The sequence below is a fragment of the Numida meleagris genome, chromosome 16 (assembly GCF_002078875.1).
Source record: "Numida meleagris isolate 19003 breed g44 Domestic line chromosome 16, NumMel1.0, whole genome shotgun sequence".
Lineage (NCBI taxonomy): Eukaryota > Metazoa > Chordata > Aves > Galliformes > Numididae > Numida > Numida meleagris.
The window spans coordinates 3,377,684-3,395,935 of NC_034424.1; the positions used below are offsets into that span (position 1 = coordinate 3,377,684).

General features: G+C 47.5%; 1 protein-coding gene across 1 annotated transcript; it reads left to right on the plus strand.

Moving 5' to 3' along the window:
• Positions 4,361-10,387, plus strand: TLR4 (toll like receptor 4). Its single transcript, XM_021414061.1, has 3 exons — positions 4,361-4,683; positions 5,676-5,842; positions 6,838-10,387. Exons 1-3 carry the CDS (start codon positions 4,579-4,581, stop codon positions 9,095-9,097), a joined length of 2,532 nt encoding a protein of 843 aa, XP_021269736.1. The 5' UTR covers positions 4,361-4,578; the 3' UTR covers positions 9,098-10,387.

Below are 18,252 nucleotides of genomic sequence, written 5' to 3' on the forward strand. Positions count from 1 at the left end.
TCTACAGCAGACAAAGCTTCTGCTTTCCCTCCCACTTCCTTCCTTCCCCTGCTCCAGTGTGGTCAGGCTTTTACGGTACTTCCCATGCTATTCGATTCCTGGGTAACTTCCAGTATCTCAGCCCTCACTTGAAGGCTTTCTCTAATGCCTTCTCATGATCTGCCAAGAGTTGATCCCCTTCATGTTGCTCTGGCTGCTTTTCCCTTTTGTTCAGCCTGGTTCCTCCTCTGGAGCTGAAATGGTTTTGCCCTGGTCCGTGCATGTGATTATGGCCAAAGAAATGCTGACAAATCTCTCCCAGAGCTGCCTTGCCCCAGGAGTCTCGTGGAAGAACCGAGGCCTCACTGCAGCTCATTTTGAGAAAGGTCACTTGAAGGCTAGAAGGGGATGACCCAATCTTGCACATGCAAACAGAACTGAACCGAGCTTGGGAGAAAAAAAGCTGTTTCAATAAGTTTCTCTTTATTGGCTAAACATTGGCTTCAGGTTATGCTCTGAAAACAAATAAATCTTCGCTCTCTACCTAGCACACAGTAGCCACGCAGGTTCTGCTGGGTTCCGAAAAGATGAATGTTTACAGGTTTGCACTTGGATCTGGCTCAAACTGTTTCAGAGGTTATTGCTCTGTTTCCAGTGACAGCGGGCTCTCCGGTATACAGATCATTAATACTCCATGTTCTTCTCTTGATAAAGTGGCATGGAAGTTTGAATGTCTAAAAGCTGACGTATAAAGCGTGCTACCAGCTGACCCCAGGACATGGCTTACATTTTCTCTCTAGGTAACGCGCACAAGAACTTCACCACACTTTGTAGGAGCTGCGTTTGCACTTTACGCCGCAGTCATTGCAACACTTTCCTGTTGTGCAGTGACAAGTCATGGGAGCAACACCATGAACACCAGGCTCGGGAGTCTTAGCACTGGTCACAGTCACCAAGTCTGCGAGCTGCCATCCTCCATGTCCTACACAGATTTCCTGCCTGGTAGTCTGAATAAATCCCTGCCCTACAGCAGGCTCATTATTATCAAGAGAACTGAGGGAAAGGAGGTGGAATAAGTAGGATAAAGCAGGGCCATGGTAATACAGAACATATGTAAATTAGGCTACCAGACACCATGAGGATATGATGGAAGGGGATAGAAAAGGAAAATGAGTCCTATTGTTTCTCGAGTAGCAAAAGCTAGCATCCTTCTCAGGGCTGCAGGAATTGTGCTCCTTCCCAGCACAGTGCATCCATGCCAGGCGCTGCGAACAGCCCTGCATCGATGGTGACAGTGAGTCCCCAGCTCTGCGGTCAAAGGGTGACCAAGGCAGAAGGGCTGGGAGCTGCTGGGCTGTGTGGTGCCAGCCTGCCTCTCCCCAAGGGACAAGGGAGCTCCCGGCCACTGTCATCGCTGCCTGGCTGCACTTGGCAGGTGAGTCTGCATGCCTCCAGCATCTGTGTGAAATCCTTCCAACCATTTCGACTGAACATTGACTTGTGTAAAATGTAGGGCTCCTAAATGACCTGACATAGTCCATATGGAGTACCTGCCACAGATAGTGACTGCCTTGACACTGATTAATCACTTCCTTTAGTCATCTATTTGTCCCTGGTTACCTGACACAGTTCTTCCCTAATAGCTTTTGAGTAGATCTGGGGTATTCATATGACCTTGGCTTTGGGGAATAGCCCATCTGATGACACACATTACCTACTTCAATGTAGGCTCAGCTGCTTTCAATCAAACGAAGTTGGACACTAGTTTTTGGTTTGCTTCTTTCCCTTCTGTATGCCCACACCTGTCCTTTTCCACAATGGGAAAGTCCCTAGCTACACTGGATCGTGCTTTGCTTTGGGTGGCCCCATTTGCAGTTGTCCAGGGCTTGGTCTGTGCTACACAGCCTGCTCAGACTGTCTCTGATCCTTCCTCCACGTCCTTACCTGCCACTTACAGGCACAGGCACAGCAAGCAGTCTGCACCACTGATGCCCCTTGCTTTGAGCCTAGCAGTTAAATAATCTGTAACTAGGATCAAGCATTGCTCGGACGGAGAGTGGCCAATTTTTCTAAAACCCCAAACTAAAACCAGAGTTACTCTTCCAATGTGAACACAGTTCTCTTCTTCAGAGGTACAAGAAGCAGAAGCAAAGGCAGGGGGTCATTCAGGCTGACCTTCCATCACACCCATCTCACAGGGGGAAGCATCGCAGGTGCGGGCTGCGGGCACACAAGCACTGCAGTGCGGACCCTTTCTATGACACCAGTCCTCAGCCCCTTCTCCAGCCTCAGCACAGGGCAGGGGTCAGCGCTGCCTCTATCCAGGTCCTGCCAGGTCAGCCAGAGATGGCTGCGAGAGGCACTGACTCACCGCTTCCAGGAAGCAATGCGTTGCTGATATTCTCAGCAAAGGGATCTTACGGAGCCATTTTCAGATTTTTTTTTTTAATTATTTTTCATTGTGATTTAGATAAATTGCTGTTGTTTTCTTTTCTTTTCCCAGAAAATAGCTGGTGAAAAGCAACAGTTTGGATTTGAGATGTTTCCTTTTGCTTTTTCTATCCACTCAGACAACCTCTCCGTCTCAGCCACATGACTCAGTTGCTGTGTATAAGGAAGGACCATGTCTCAGCTGAACCTCAAGGTCTCAGTAGCTGTCTAACTAACTTGAAGTGCAATGTATTTTGTTGGTCCAACTATACTGTGGCCATCTTATACTGAGTAACATCTTCCTTCAGATGACAGAGATTGCGTTTACACTGCCTGCTGCTGTGTTACTTATATTATAATAATCAGAAGAACAAAGTTTTTACCCTGGCAAGCGTTTTTAGAAACACTGAGATTTTCTGTCACACCTCCTTCCTAAGAGATCTTTGATGATCCTACCAGAAAATTGCCAGTGCAGTGAATCGTGTTTTATTTTAGATGTTATTCTTGTCACTTTAAAGGATTCCAAATAATACTTTTGTTTCTTGTGAACTGAAAGAGGAAATTACAGAGGCATTCTGCTTTCTACAGTCGCTGCACATTGTATGCAAGCTGAAGAATATGAAGTTAACTGGCATTGACTTTCTAAACTGGTGGCTGGGTTTGATTTGCTAGCTGGTGTGTTTTCTGCTTGAGCCCCACTCCTTGCAATTTCTGTATGCTTTGTTCTTGAACCATTGATGGTATGCATTGTGAAACTGTCCCCTGTGACAGAAGTGGCACGTTTCTTGAACGTCCTTCACATTGTGCTTTCCACTTGACCCCTAAGCGTGGCTGTTGGATGGATTTCGTGATGCTCCCAAGCTCTCCAGCATCTTCAGTGAGTCTCCATTGAAATGTTAATGTCTAGAGCATACTTCAGGCTCATCTCAGCTTTAGATAAAAATTAAATGTGGATTGCTTCATTCTGCATATTGAATACTAAAGGACACACTCATTTGTCCTCTCTGCAGACACACGATGCTCTGCCAATTTCCTTAATCCAGGCACAGAAGCAGTCAGCAATTGTTTCCATTCACTTTTGATTCCATCTGTAAAAGGAAATACCTGCAATCACTAGAGGCTTTTCAGAACAGGGATTTTGTTGAACTTGCCCAATTTCCACAAACTTTTTGTCTGCTGGCTTAATGGGCGCTATCTGGCTGCATATCAGGGCGTCCCTTTTAGCTCCCATTGTGCTGCCACGTGTTTTTTATCACAAGGATCATCTGCTATTTTAGGATTTCCTCATCCCTCAGTGGCCCTGTACTGACCTTGCCAAAGAAGTCCCATGTCCATCTCCTCTCCCTGAGATTTTATTTCTCTAAGTGTATTTCTCACTCCCCTGGTGTACCAGCTTATATTTACTATCAGTTTTCACAGACATTCATGATTCGCCACTCCCTATTCTATCTAATTCTAGACTCATATCCTGTCCTCATTTCCCATTCTTGCCACTTTTCTGCGTTAGTAATATTCCCCAGCCCTACAGCTAGATCCTCAGTAACAACTCTTAGTTATCGCCAGAAACACATGAGTAGATACAATGAAGCACTACCATTTATCAAGGTAAATGACGGCAAGGAGCTTTGTTAGAAAGCTCACAGCTGAATTAAATTAATATTGCAAACGTCTCCTCCAGAAACAACAGCTGTGTCTGCGCTGTGAGCTAAGGACGGCATTGAGACAGCCCTTCCCAAACTCAATTTTGTAGCAAGGCTTCGCACACAGAGCCCAGCTGGCCCTGGGCAGCCCGGTCCTGGGACGGTGCTGGAGCATGTGTTCATGTCATGGGATGTGTAATCTGTCCTTCTGGAAACAGAGTTTCACGAAAGTTTCCCTTTTTTCACCAATTTAGCCTGACCTGATCTGAGGCAATCAAGTGACGTCCCACTGATACAACCCCCTACATTTCGTTGCTTCCTTTTTCTCCTTATTTTCAGGCACAGCCCTGCTAGAAGAGCAATTCACTGCAAGCGTGTCTAGAAACCGGGCAGCCACCGCTTTCACTTCCCTTCCTGCCCTCTGCACCCCGTGGTGATGAAGCAGGCGTGGTGAAGGGCAGCATGCAGAGCTCTGAGGGGTCCCTTGCTCCGCGTCCCTGAGTGCCACCCATGGTGCTTGCTCCTGAAGATGCCCAGGAGAGCAGCTCCCACCACGCAGACTCTTGGGGTGCTGCTGCGGCTGCTGCTGGTGCTGTCCCTGCTGGCGGGCTGCATCCTCAGTCCCTGCCTGGAGGTATGTGATCTCTGAACGAGCACAAAATCCTTTCGCTTCTCTGGTGCAACTTTCTCTTCTGCTTGAGAGATTTGCGCGTCGAAACTGTTGTGTGTTAGTTTTCCTGGGAAAGCTCATCTTTCTCCCAAGGCTGTTACCAAGGCGATTGAAATATTTCAAGTAAACACTGGTCTCGGATGCACCTGAGAACCAGAACAAGCAGCTTTAACCATCCCTTATTGTGAGCTTTCTGTACCTATGATGTTGCTACGCTACAGTTAAACGAACAGATTATATTGCCATAAGGGCGGTGAGGCATTGGCACAGGTTGCCCAGAGGGGGGGTGGTGCCCCATCCCTGCAGACACCCAAGGTCAGGGGATGGGCTCTGAGCACTGATGGAGCTGTGGGTGTCCCTGCTCATTGCAGGGAGTGGGACCCCATGGCCTCTAAGGGTCCCTTCCAACTCAAACGATTCTATGATTCTGTTCCCTTCAGGAAGAGATCCAAGCCCTGCCTAAAGAATCTGCAAATTATGCTATTATTGCCTGATTGGTACAGTACAGTGATTTCACCACTATCCCAAGCACGTGGCACCGATCAGTGCCTGTTACAAACTTCACTTGCCACTTTCAGAAATTTCTGTTAGATCTGCATGCTTGTCTGCAATGTCACCAAGCTGAGAGCTGGTCCTGGGCACAGCACGCATCCCTGCGTGTTTGTTTTGCTCTCTCAGAGGTTGCTGCTGGGTCACCCTTAGCCCCAGGGAGCACTGCCCTGTTCAATCAACAAGAAATGTAGCTCTTGCTGGGGAGTAGGACTGGTCCTATTAGAAGTGGGACAGGTGCTCGGGATATATGAGCTTATTTCCTGAAGCTCGGGGCAGCTCATTTAGAAATGAGCTACAAGGTTCATTTAGAAACGAGCTACAAGGCTCTGCTCCCGCTTTCCTGTATAACTGTATGATTTCCTGACATTTGGTGGAGAGAGGATGCTGACTGAGATCTGCCACAGGTCATCCCCGGCAAAGCCTTCAGGTGCACGGAATGGAATGTCTCCGGAGCTCCTGCTGAAATCCCAAACACCACCCTGGACTTGGACCTCAGTTTCAGCAATCTGAAATCACTGAGCTCAAATTATTTTGCAGCAGTACCTGAACTGCAGCTTCTGGATCTTTCAAGGTAATGAAGCTTTGTACGTGGTTACTAGTTTGTCTTCACCATCTGGGCCTCACCAGTTCCTTATTTTGGAGTCTGGTGGCTCTTGGCTGTTTCCTGTTTCACTCTTGCCTTGATCCCTCTGTCTCTCTGCACACGCCCGTGGCAATGACGTGCAGCTTTCAGTCCAGTTACTGAGTGCACATTGCCCAGAGCTGAGCCTGTCAGCCTGATCTTGTAGGGTGGGATGTGAGGAGGAGGAAGGAAGATGTTTTACTTCTCTCTAAACAAGAAAAATGTCAGACTTTTCACTGTTACAAAAACTCCGAAGTGGAACACGCTGGGTGGGCTGTTTTTCTCATCGCAGGGAAAATGAAGAATAAAAACGAAGGAACATTAATTTTTTAAAAGGTTGTTTTAAAATATCAACGTATCCTCTTTTCCTTTCTACTCACATGTCTGGGGGAGGAGACGGGGGAGGCCTATTAGCAAATTTGAGTTGATATATCGTTTTCATTGACTTGAGACAACAGTTCCTCTGTGTAAATTTTTCAATGTCACTCCGTCCCATGACAGTTACAGCTCTGAAGTGACCGAGTGGCAGAGCAGGTTGGCTGTAAGGCTCACGAGTTCATTGCAGAATAGATTTGGGTCTCAGATTTTGGGTCTTCTCATCTGTCCTTCTGCCTGCATGAGTTTTGACCTTCACCATGGCTCCGGGTCTCTTGCTTTGCCATTGAACTTCAGATATAGGGAAGGAGGAAGGGGCGAGAGAAGGTCTCCTGTTATTATGTGGTTCTTTTTGTCTTGTTAATGGTTCCCCTTCCTGGGAAATGAACGTGTTCACCTTTGAGGGGTTGGGTTCAGAGGTCCTGGTCAGTGCAGTAAAGCCAAACCAAACCCCAGAGTGATGCTGAGCCTGATAACTTTACATTAGTACTTAGTGCAGTAGTGTTAGCAAACAGGGGCTGAAAGGGACAGTGTTTCATCCACGTTTATCCTCTTTTCCTGCTCAACAGGTGCCACATCCACACAATAGAAGATAACTCATTTGTGGATCTTCATAACCTTTCCACCTTAATTTTAACTGCCAATTCCCTCCAGCACCTGGGTCTAGCAGCCTTCGATGGTTTAACGTCGCTGAAAAAACTAGTATTGGTGGAAACCAGCATATCCTCTCTGTCTGGCCTACCCATCGGACACTTGTATACCCTGCAGGAGCTGAACCTGGGCCATAACAACATTGCTTCGTTGAAGCTTCCTAAGTATTTTGCCAACCTGACCTCTCTCAGGCACCTGAGCTTTTCCTCCAATAATATTACATACATCTCCAAAGGAGACCTTGATGTCCTGAGGGAAACAAACAGGCTCAACCTCACGTTGGTACTTTCTCTGAACAATATAAAGTACATCCAGTCAGGATCCTTTGCAAAGATTCACCTTGCTGAACTTGTTCTGAGATCCTCTTTTGAGAACCCCGACGTGATGCACTCTTCTCTTCAGGGCCTGGCAGGTTTACAGGTCAACAGACTAATAGTTGGGGAATTCACTAACATTCAGAAAATGACAGAATTTCAGAATGGACTTTTGAGTGGACTGTGTCAGGTACGGATGCAGGAGTTTGTCCTAATGTGTTTCAGAGAATTTGAGAATGACACAGACACTCTCTTTGACTGCATAGGCAATGTCTCCACTATTCGGTTGGTGGACCTTAGTCTTGAAATATTGTCAGAGGTTCCTATGTTTTCTCAAGTGAAACGTCTGGAATGGAAGAAATGTAAGTTTCAGGAAGTGCCTGCTGAGAAGCTGTCTCTTTTTACGGAGTTGAGAGTGCTTCGTATTACCAAGAGCAAAGACCTAAATAGCTTCGAGCAAGACTTTGGGAGTCTAACTTACCTGGAGGTCGTAGATTTGAGTGAGAATCGTCTCTCCTTCCGTACCTGCTGTTCCCCGAAGTTTCCAGGGTCTCCAAATTTGAAACACTTGAACCTAAGCTTCAATTCTGACATCAGTTTGACTGGAGATTTCGCTAACCTGAGAAATCTGCTATACTTGGACCTTCAACACACAAAGATAATTTATCATGGCACCTACCCCTTCTTTCTACTCCTTCAGAAACTCATTTACCTTGATATCTCCTATACCAAAACTCATGTTATATCCCATCATATCTTCCGTGGCTTGGACTCTTTGCAAGTGCTCAAGATGGCAGGCAACTCCTTTGAGAACAATACACTGGCCAACAACTTTGAAAACGTAAGACGCCTCCGCACCTTGGATATTTCAAGTTGCAAATTAGTATGGGTAGACCAAAATTGTTTTAACGCTCTCTCTGAACTAAAAGAGCTAATCATCAGCAACAACAAGCTATTGACTTTTGATCCTGTAACCTACAAGCCACTCCAAGCCCTCACAGCCCTGGATTTCAGCAGCAACCAGCTGAGTGCCCTGTCGGACTCAGCCCTGGAAATCCTGCCTGACAGTCTGGTCTGGCTAGACATTTCTCACAACTTGTTTGAATGCTCTTGCATACACCTGAACTTTCTGAAATGGGTCAAGGAAAAGCAGGATCTACTGCAGAACAAGCATTCAATGATATGCCACACACCTGCGTATGTGAAGAACGTGAGCCTGTCAAACTTTGATATGTCCTCTTGCCATCCCAACCCAACCACAGTGGCATGCTCAGTGACTGTGTTACTTGCTGCCGGAGTGTTTCTGTTCCTCATTTATAAGTACTACTTCCAGCTATACTACTCGTTGGTGCTGCTCAGTGGGTGCAAACACTCTGCAGAAAGGGGAGACACCTATGATGCCTTTGTTATCCACTCCAGCAAAGATCAAGAATGGGTGATGAAAGAGCTGGTGGAACCCTTGGAAGGAGGAAAACCTCCCTTCCAGCTTTGTCTTTACTACAGAGATTTTTTACCAGGGGTACCCATTGTTACTAATATAATCCAAGAAGGTTTTCTGAGTAGCAGAAATGTCATTGCAGTCATCTCAGCTGACTTTCTGGAAAGCAAATGGTGTAGCTTTGAGTTTGACATTGCTCAGTCCTGGCAGCTTGTTGAAGGGAAGGCTGGAATCATCATGATCATACTAGGGGAAGTGGATAAGACCTTGCTGAGGCAGAGGCTAGGACTGTCCCGATATCTGAGGAGGAACACTTACCTGGAGTGGAAAGACAAGGAAATAAGTAGGCATATCTTCTGGAGGCAGCTGACAGCAGTCCTACTAGAAGGTAAAAAATGGAATCATGAAGAGATAAAACTCATGTAAAGAGAAAGAAACATCATTTCTTTCCTGTCTCCCATCCTGGCCTTGGCTGATGGTTGGTGCTCGGAAGCTGGTTCTTCTGTGGCTATTTAGAGTTGGAGGAAGTGGATAGAGGCAAAGTAAAAGCACTACAGAAACACCTACTTTGATGATTGCCTTTCCTCCAGGCAGCTTTCAAAATAAGGAGTGGCAACACATAGAAAAACTGCAGATGCCTGAGCTTTGTGATTGTCTGTAGCCGTCAGCTGCAGCTGGTCCAGCAATCCACGCAGATCTGGGGGTCAGCGAATAGATATGAGAATGGATGGGCTGTTCTTACTACCATTTGTCTGTCTCTGAAACTCAGTTTGGGCCCAGGAGCCATTTGCTCAGGGGGATTTCAGCCTGCCACTTTGAGTAGACCCCAGGGTTTCCAAGGGAGAGTGAAGGTACAGGACTATTGGCTCTAAACTCTAAACATGGTAGGAAAAGAAACAAGATTTAGGACTTGAAAATATTGGGTGAGCCTCCCTAGGAACCATGACTTGGGGGAAAAACCCTACAGAGGAAAATGGGCAGCCCTGCACTCCCTGGCAGCTACTTGGTGAAGCTGAACAGTTTCATCACCAGTGTGTGGGGAGATTGTCATTGGTTGGAAATTTCCCCAAAATGTTTATTTCAATTTAATTCAGACTAAGACCAAATATTGAAACCCTCAGATACTTTCATGACCTGAAACTCTTGTTTATACAGGAGAAAGAGGAGAAAAGTCCGGGTTAGCTAAACTAAATGTATCCCATCACTACCGTGAATAAAAGGAGGGAAAGTTTAATGCCATTGAATCATAGTACACAGCAATTCATTGATGTGTTGGATATTGAATACTGCTGGAGTATTGCTCTCTATTTACGGAAGGCTTTGGTTGGGATTAATCACTGAATTAGTCTAGTCTTAAACTTGCAAATCCCTCTATAATCAATGCCGTTCTACAGAGGCAAAACAGAAGCAGTTGAGTGCTGAATCAGATCTGACATTTTCTCAGAAGAAAGGGCCCGATCCATCTCACTTTTCTAAGCACCAGATAGCAACATCTCCGTGGAAGCTGGCGATAGACGAGATTGACTTCAGACATCATTTGCAAAAGAGGGAAAGCTAACTTCAGGGCTCGTGCTGGAAAAAGCTGCACCACAGTCCCCTCTCTGTGTGTTCTGTCAGTATTGTATTGGGATAACACTAACAAAAACCTCACAGCCCTCTCTAAGGTCTTTTTGTGACCCATGAGACAAAGCTTTAATAAAACCAAGCTGGATGCTGCGTTTGCTTGCCCGGATGGTTTGTTTTGTAGCTGTTGAGTATTGCTGCAGTCAGTTCTGAAGTGCAACGCTCCTCACCTCTGCCTTGGCCGATGTGCCCTGAGCTCTGCGCCTCACAGCACCCCCAGATCCTCACCCAGGGCAGGGGATGGGGGTGGGCTGTGGGAGGCAGTGCTAAGACACGGGTCTAGCTCTAGATTCCTTGCACCAAGGCTACAGGAGAGCGCAGAGGACAAAGCAAATACTAGCCTGGATCTCATCAGTTACAAGTTACATTAGCAAAAGAATGAGGAAAGATGTAGTGGGGTAAGAGTTACTGCTCCTGAGTTGAGCAGTGTGGAAGCAGCATTTCTCCATCCCTCTTTGTGTCTCTTCTGCAAACGGTTCAGTGCGTTCATATTTCTGGCACGGAGTATGGCATCCTATGATTCTTGATTGTAATTGTAATAATGGGTTTCAGAAAGCCTGCAAGTGGTTCTGAGCATCACAATAAGGCTTTAGGCCAGTATTGTTTAAAAAGCAATGGTTTGTTGAATATCAAAGCAACTCCAGGAGGAGAGCAGGGGCGATGCTGAGAGGAGGCTCCCACCCGCACAGGGTGAGCAGAAGGCAGTCACTTGGCATCCTCGTCCTCTTCAAATATGCTTGGAGCCTCCACAGCAGAGGCAGATACATGAATTGCCCTGGGCTTTCTTGCTGCCCAAGGGAAAGAATAAAAGTCATCACGGCTTCTGGAAAGGGTGAGAGGGGAGAGATGGTGAGGCAGAGACTGGAGCGGAGACCCTTGTTCAGAAAACAAGGGAAATGGATGAGGCTCATCCTCTGTGAGCCCAGCCAACACCATTCCTGTTACCTGGGAAAAGAGGACAACTCCTCTTTTCCCAGAACAACTTTCTTTTCCCCCAAAAATAAAGGCAAATCGTCCTCTCAAACCAAGACAGTACTGGGTCAAAGGAAAAGTATTGTGGCTCACACACACGTATATTTGCTCTTGTTATTGGAAGCAAATCTCCAAAGGAGGACTGAACATTCTCATGTCTCCAGATGTGTTGGTGTAGCAGAAATGCTAAGTCACGGCTTGAAGCAGTGATGGAGCACCTGGTGGGAAGGCAGGGCCAACCCAGGGGAGGTGCATGCAATGCACCTGAGAGACTGGAAGGGAGGGAGCAAGGATCCACCCCTTCCCAGACCTCATTTAAGGGTTGGCAGGGGGAGGCAAGAGTATTTTGCTGGAGGTCCCTGTGTACCTGCAGCCTTCTAAAGGCAAGCAGCTTCTTTCTTTTATTTCTGTGTCCATGGCTGTTGTATTTCAGCAAGTCCTCACCTGGTGCAGCCTAGGACCTTGCTGCTCTGCTGTCGTTGCTGCACTTTCCATTGCGCTACAGCTGGCATGAGTTTTTGTTGGTCAGTGTTGAGTGTGCAGCAGGTAGCTTTGCTATTATTATTTATTCATGTGGGTGAATAAATGAACAGATCTGTATTCATCTCTCACGTAAATAGCCAAGCATGTTCCAGTTATTAAAGCAACTGTGGCCTAGGTCATAAAAGCAGATGGAGATGAAGCTCCAAAGGGCTGTAGCAGCCAAGATAATTTCATCTCATCTGTAACAGGGATGTGCTCTGCTTTCACTATGTGCTTAATTTGACCCATGCCAAGCACCAGTATATATGGAGCTCTGGTCTTGCTTGCATTGCAGAGATCAGTGTCTCGGGGGAAGGCCATTGTGATGTGCCAGCATCATCGCTAAGATGTAAGCTTGCCGTGAGGGCTCTGAACAGAGCAAGCCCTCGTTAGCATGATTGTGTTTGTGGTCTCCATGCACAAGCATTCTGTTAGAAATCAAAAGAGCCATGGGCATTTCTGCTGCCTGGATCTGGGCTGCAGTGGGAGCAGCACTGCACGAGGGCTCCCTCGGCCTCCCCAGATTTTAGCACAGACTTCTGGTGTCAGATGTAACAGTGCAACGAGGAAAGCAGCTGCTCTCTCTGGGCTGAATGGTGTTTGACAGGAACAGGTTGAAACTTTTCAGGAAGAGTGTTTGTCCTTTGGGAGATGCTATTTTGTAGGTGGTTTATGTAATTTAATGAGGTAGCGCAGAGAATCTACGGAACAGAAATAGTCATAGCAGGGTTTCTGGCTCCATATCGCATGGGGCTGTCATCTTGGAGCAGATACTTCCCATGGAAACAACAATTTTAACTGTGTTTTGGAGAGATTGGAAAAAAAGGTTAAAAAAAAAAAGTTCAGTTGCTTCACAACATCTTTTTTTTAAATGCCAATTTAGTCTCAGCCTGATGTTTTTCACCATAGCTTTTCATTTTGAAATATCTTTCAGTTGATACAACCTGCCCAGCCCTCCACAACAAAAGAAGAAGCACAAATGTTTCCACCTACCCAAATTAAAGACCACGTATTTGCTTTTGTAGAAAGACTTGTGATTTTTTTTTTCCCCCCCCAGTTTTGTGCCACGCTGGGAACTCTTAACAAAATGGAAATCTCAATTCCACGACAGCGCTCACCCCGACCCTCCGAATGTTAAACCATCGCCTGACTGTACCGCACGTGTGCGTGGGCTGTGAAAAAACACAGATCCCCAGAATGAGTTTCACTAAGTGCCTTTTGCAGAACGTATCAAGTAAGTGATGCCAACCCATGCACGCTGCCTGAGCCTGAGAGCGACTGAGCAGGGTGGGGGAGAAGCAATTCCCTTGCCAGTTGTCCCAGCCCAGGTTGGGAATTGAGACAGATGGCAGCAAAGCACGTGATCATCTAGTCCATCCATCAAGCCATCCCCTTCATGCCCACTGTGCCAGGTCACCCACGTCGTGCTGGTGAGCGGCTGCGTGGCTGGAGAGCCCTTAATGGGAGAAGGGAGCAGGCAGCAGAGTTGTGCCCATGTCTGCAGCTCGGTGCGTGGCGGGGGTTTGGGCTGGAGCTCCTGCACTCCTCCTGCAGCTGCCCCGTGGCCAAGTTCCTCTGCTCCTTGCTTTTCCCATCCCTGCAGGTTGGTGCCCTCCTGGGGCTTCAGGGTACAGAAGGATGAGACGGTGGGATGGAGCCAGAGCCACGCCTGGGGAGCTGATTGCCCTCTGTGATAGCTGCTTCTCGTGGAAAAAGGGAATGTTTTATAAAAAGCCTCATGAAAGCAAAACATATCATGATTTCGGTGCGAGGAGACAGCAAATGAGATAGGAGCATCCTCTTAGATTTGCCTGCCGGAGGTTATTTACCTTCAGGAAACTGCTGAATAAAAGATACAAGGATACAGCAGAAAGTAGTATTATTTGCTCCTTTCAAAGCATGACGGGAGGCAGGAAAACATTACAAGGGGTATCTTTGAGCCTCGCCAGCCCGCTTTGTCAGGGCCGAGTTTTCACAGAGCTCTCCGGGTGACCCAGTTTCCAAGACACACTCACATTCACACGCGCACACTGCAAGCCACAATCCACAACTTTAATAACTGTGTGACATACAAAGGAGATTTTGATGCAAAGTGGAGCTGACAGAGAAGTGGAAGGAAGTATCTGCTTTTCTGCTTTATTTTTTGTATCCAGTGCCACACCAGGATTGCAGTCAAGGTGGTTTCAACCTTCAGCGAGGAGTGATGTTATTGTGGGTTCTGCTTTTAATGACATTTAACAAGAAGAGGTAGCTCGGGGAGGGGGGGGGGAATAAGGGCTTACTTTTATTTTCAGGAAGAATTTACTAGGGCTGTCAGGATTAAATGCACGAAGTGAATGCATATGGGGCTGCAAAAGGGGCTTAATAGCTTCGCTGCTGGTAACCACAGAACAGCTCTGAGACAGGATTTGCCAGCACTGTCATGCATCTGATTAAACATCTGTGTATGTGGAGGTGTGGATCTAAGAGTAGGTCACAGCTCCTTGGTCACACTGCTGTGACTTCGCTGTTGTCTGTGGTTTGCTGGTTTGGGGTAAATTGTGGGTGGCATGAGATGGAGGGCAGTGCTAATCTGTGTGTGCTGTGATGAAGCTGTGACTGCTTGAGTCCATGTGATGAATATCACTTCTGCTCCCATGATTTCGATCTGCGGGGTCCTGCAGGCACAGATGCACCTGGGCAAATTTGCCAGGGCAAGTGCTGTCTGGGGTGATGCTCCAGGCTGGGTACCCAGCTGGATGGGCATGGATCCCAAATGCTCCCATCCTTCTCTAGGTCAGGCCTGAGATACCCACATCCTTCCCTGGGTGATCACAGAATCGTCTGAGTTGGAAGGGACCCTTAAAGGCCATGGGGTCCAACTCCCTGCAATGATCAGGGACAGCCACAGCTCCGTCAGTACTCAGAGCCCCGTCCTGCCCGACCTTGGGTGTCTGCAGGGATGGGACATCCTCCACCTCTCTGAGCAGCCCGTGCCAGTGCCTCCCTACCCAGGTGATGCCAGGCTGCAGGATCAGTGTAAGTATGCTCTAATCCAAACTAGTTCCTGCTGCCTTATTCCACGTCCTTAAAGCGAAACATAGAGTGTAGTTGCTTTAATAATGCTGGAAAAGGCTAAAAATGAAACATCCTCATAAAGTCTGGGGCATAGAAGGCCTCTGTACATCAAAGAGGAAGGAACAATAGGCATAGCAGCCAATGGGGGTGAATGCTGTGCCAGAAGTACATCCCTTCTTGCAGTTCCCCCAAGACTGTGGCAGGTACAGTCCTTGGAGTGGGGTTCTGGCTTGGACCTCCATTAGGAAATATTCTTCAACCATAGATCATAGAATCATAGAATGGTCTGGGTTGAGAAGGACCTCAAAGATCATCGAGTTTCAACCCCCCTGCTGTGGGCAGGGTTGCCAACCACTTGACCAGGCTGCCCAGAGCCACATCCAGCCTGGTCTTGAATGCCTAGGGGATGCCATGTGCACCTTGAGGTTACTGTGCATGGCCAGACTCAAACTTCTGAAAGCACAGCAATGGAGAAATAGGGAAGGCAGGGTTACCACAGCCCAAATTGTATGAGCTGGCACCAAGCAGTGAGCATAGCTCAGCAGAGATGGTGCCAGATAAAGAGGAAAATAAAAGGAGAAAATGCCATTGTCTGTGCTGCGTGCTGGTGACGCGGTTCCCAGCTGCACTGCGCTCAGCAGATGGTGGACACGTCGGCTGGATCAGGTTGAGAGACCTTGTCAGAATTCCCCCACGCCTGGAGGCAGCCCGGCTGCTCTGCCGAGGGGATGCAGATGCTGAGCTCTCCTCCTCCCAGGGGCTGTTGGCTCTGCAGTGAAGGGAGCTGGCAGGAGCCGTGTTCAGCTGCTGGCACGCCAGCGATGGAGCCAAGAAGGGTGCGCACCTCCAGCGGGCTGGTGGCAACTGGGTGCGCAGTGATACGTGCTGGTTCTGACTAATTTGGGGGAAAACCTATTGTTTTGCAGCGTGGGGAATTTTTAGCCGCCCTGGGTGGGGCTGCGGTGTGAAAAGAGGGGAAGCTGCGTGCGTCGTTGCCACTCTTTGCATCTGATACCCAAACACAGCATGGGGAAGTGACAGCAATATGTGCTCCCCTGACACCCAGAGAACGGAGCGATATTGCTGTGAAAATGAGGCTCAACTCTGAACCCTTCCCTCTGCGAGGGAGCTATGATTAGAATCTCATCTCGCTCCGTATTGCGCAGCACCTGCAGAGGAAAATCCCACCCAGCAGCACGGAACTATTTTTAAAGGCCTGTTTCTGTCGGGCTGGGAGATAGGGCTGGTGAGAATCCTGCTGGTGCCACGGATTGCTTTCAAACCCCATGTAGGAATGGAGCTAGACTTGGGGAACGTGGCTTAAAAAGGAAGCGTCAGGATTGTTTTGCCAAGGCTGAATCTCGTGCCAGCTCTCCGCCTGCAAAGCTGAATTTCAACAACTTGTGTGTCTTTTTTTGGGTTCGCTGTGCTAAAGTCAGTGAGATGCCTCCAGCTGTAGGGAACTCGTGTGCAGAAAGAAGAAGGATGCCACAGCAAACAGGCACAGAAGGCAGCGAGGCTCAAAGAGCCGTGCCCTGGGGATGAGAGATGTGGTGATCTTGAATTTGGGATGCTTTGTAGGTGAATAAAGTCTACCACCAAGCCCTGGCAGCACCTGGCAATGGAGAGAAGACACGTACAGGCAGTCTGAATCAAAGCTCTTGGTATGCTGCTCATGGACAGGGCTTTATGCTGTTCAAACATAATTCTCTCCTTTTTCGGAATGCAACCAGAGAAGTGGATTACATTTGTCTTAATAAAGCAGGTCGTCTTGCAAGCAATGGGACAGGAAGCCTGGCTTCCTATGGTGGGCTCCCATGTGGGAGAACTGGCATCAGCTAGAGTGGGTGAGCCCATATCACGGCCCAGGAGCGTGCTGGGAAGTGGAAGATGAAGGGAAGAAGTGTTAATTTGGGTATATCTTTCTTTATAAAGTCTGTTAGAACTTCATTCCTCTGAGACCTGTATTCTTCTGCCAGCCCTCACTGCAGACCAGCAGGTTTAGGGAGCTGTTATGTGGTGCTTGTGGGCCAGCTGCCAATCACATGAGCCTTGTTCCCCTGGGAAATGGAAAAAAAGTCAACAAAGCTGACCTGGGATCTCTGCAAATTATTTGTCTCTATATCCCACCGCCTTTGACTCACATACCTGTGCTTTTCATGGCTGGCATTTGTCAGCAGGGCTCTGTAGCCATGATGGAGATTAGCAGAGAACAGGTCCCACTTAGTGTATACCACTGACTATGCAGTTTGCAGATTGAACATGCAGCAGTAAATAGATGTACCCAGCGACAAAACCACTTCCCATTTTGTATAATACAGGCCAACAGAGATTTGAAAAATGTTCCGTTTCTGTATAGAAAGACTATTTTTAAAATTGAACAGTAACTTAGTCCTCTATTGACTTTCAATTTCCATCCTCTTACATTTCCATAGCAACTCTGGCCATTTATGCATTTATCTTTGTATTTAACTTTCCTCTTTCATAGCATTTCAAGAGGACTCAAGTGCTGTGAAAGGGTTAACTGGCCTCTGGAAAGATCTCCCCTTTTTTAAGCAATTACTTGAAAAAAAAAACATGTATATTTTAGGCTAAATTGCCAAGTTTGTGGTTTAATGAAAACTGTCTCTGGAATATTTGCCCTGAAGAATCCTTCAGGGTGATAACACAAACAAGTCACAACCTCTCTCCTCTCACTCTGCCTTCTATTATTACCGCGTTCAAAGTTTTCACATGGCATCTAGACTTGCTGTGATAGCTGTGACAGCCCAACCTCTGGGTATCGGGTAGGCTTCCACTTTGGCTTCCACTTTTTATATTCTTGTTTTAGAAATTTGCATGTGTATCTGGGAACAGTGGGAAATCAAGTGCGTTTCACAAATTCTTGTGCTTGAGGGCTTGGGGCAGAGATGTAGAGCTCAATGTATCCGTGGTGCAGGGTTAGAGTTCTCTTCAAGGAGCTGCAGGGTGTATGGTGGGAGCTCATGCTGCCTACTTTAGGCATGTGCAGTAAGCCCAGGTGGATGGCCATGGGCAAAGTGCATTGGACATGCTGGTGACAGCGGAGAGCCCCAGATGTTCTTGGCTGAGCTCCCTGGAGACCAACTTGGTCTTGAAGCCTTGGTAATGTCTGCATGGGGCACTGAGAAGAAAGCTTGCAGCAGTAACCCTCTTCAAAGCCCAGACTTGCCATTTCCTCCCTATAGGTTTAATGGTTGGAGACTCTGGTGGGAGTTTCATCCTGGCAACCTCTTGACTTTCAGTTTGCATTGGCAGTGTTGCTTGGTCTTTAATGTCTTCCCGCTGCTCCTCCATCCGCAAGGGCAGTTGAGTATTCTCACCACTCACTGGGGAAAGATGTCCCCTGTTCCCAGGAAAACAGCAGGTGACTCAACTGCGGCTCATAG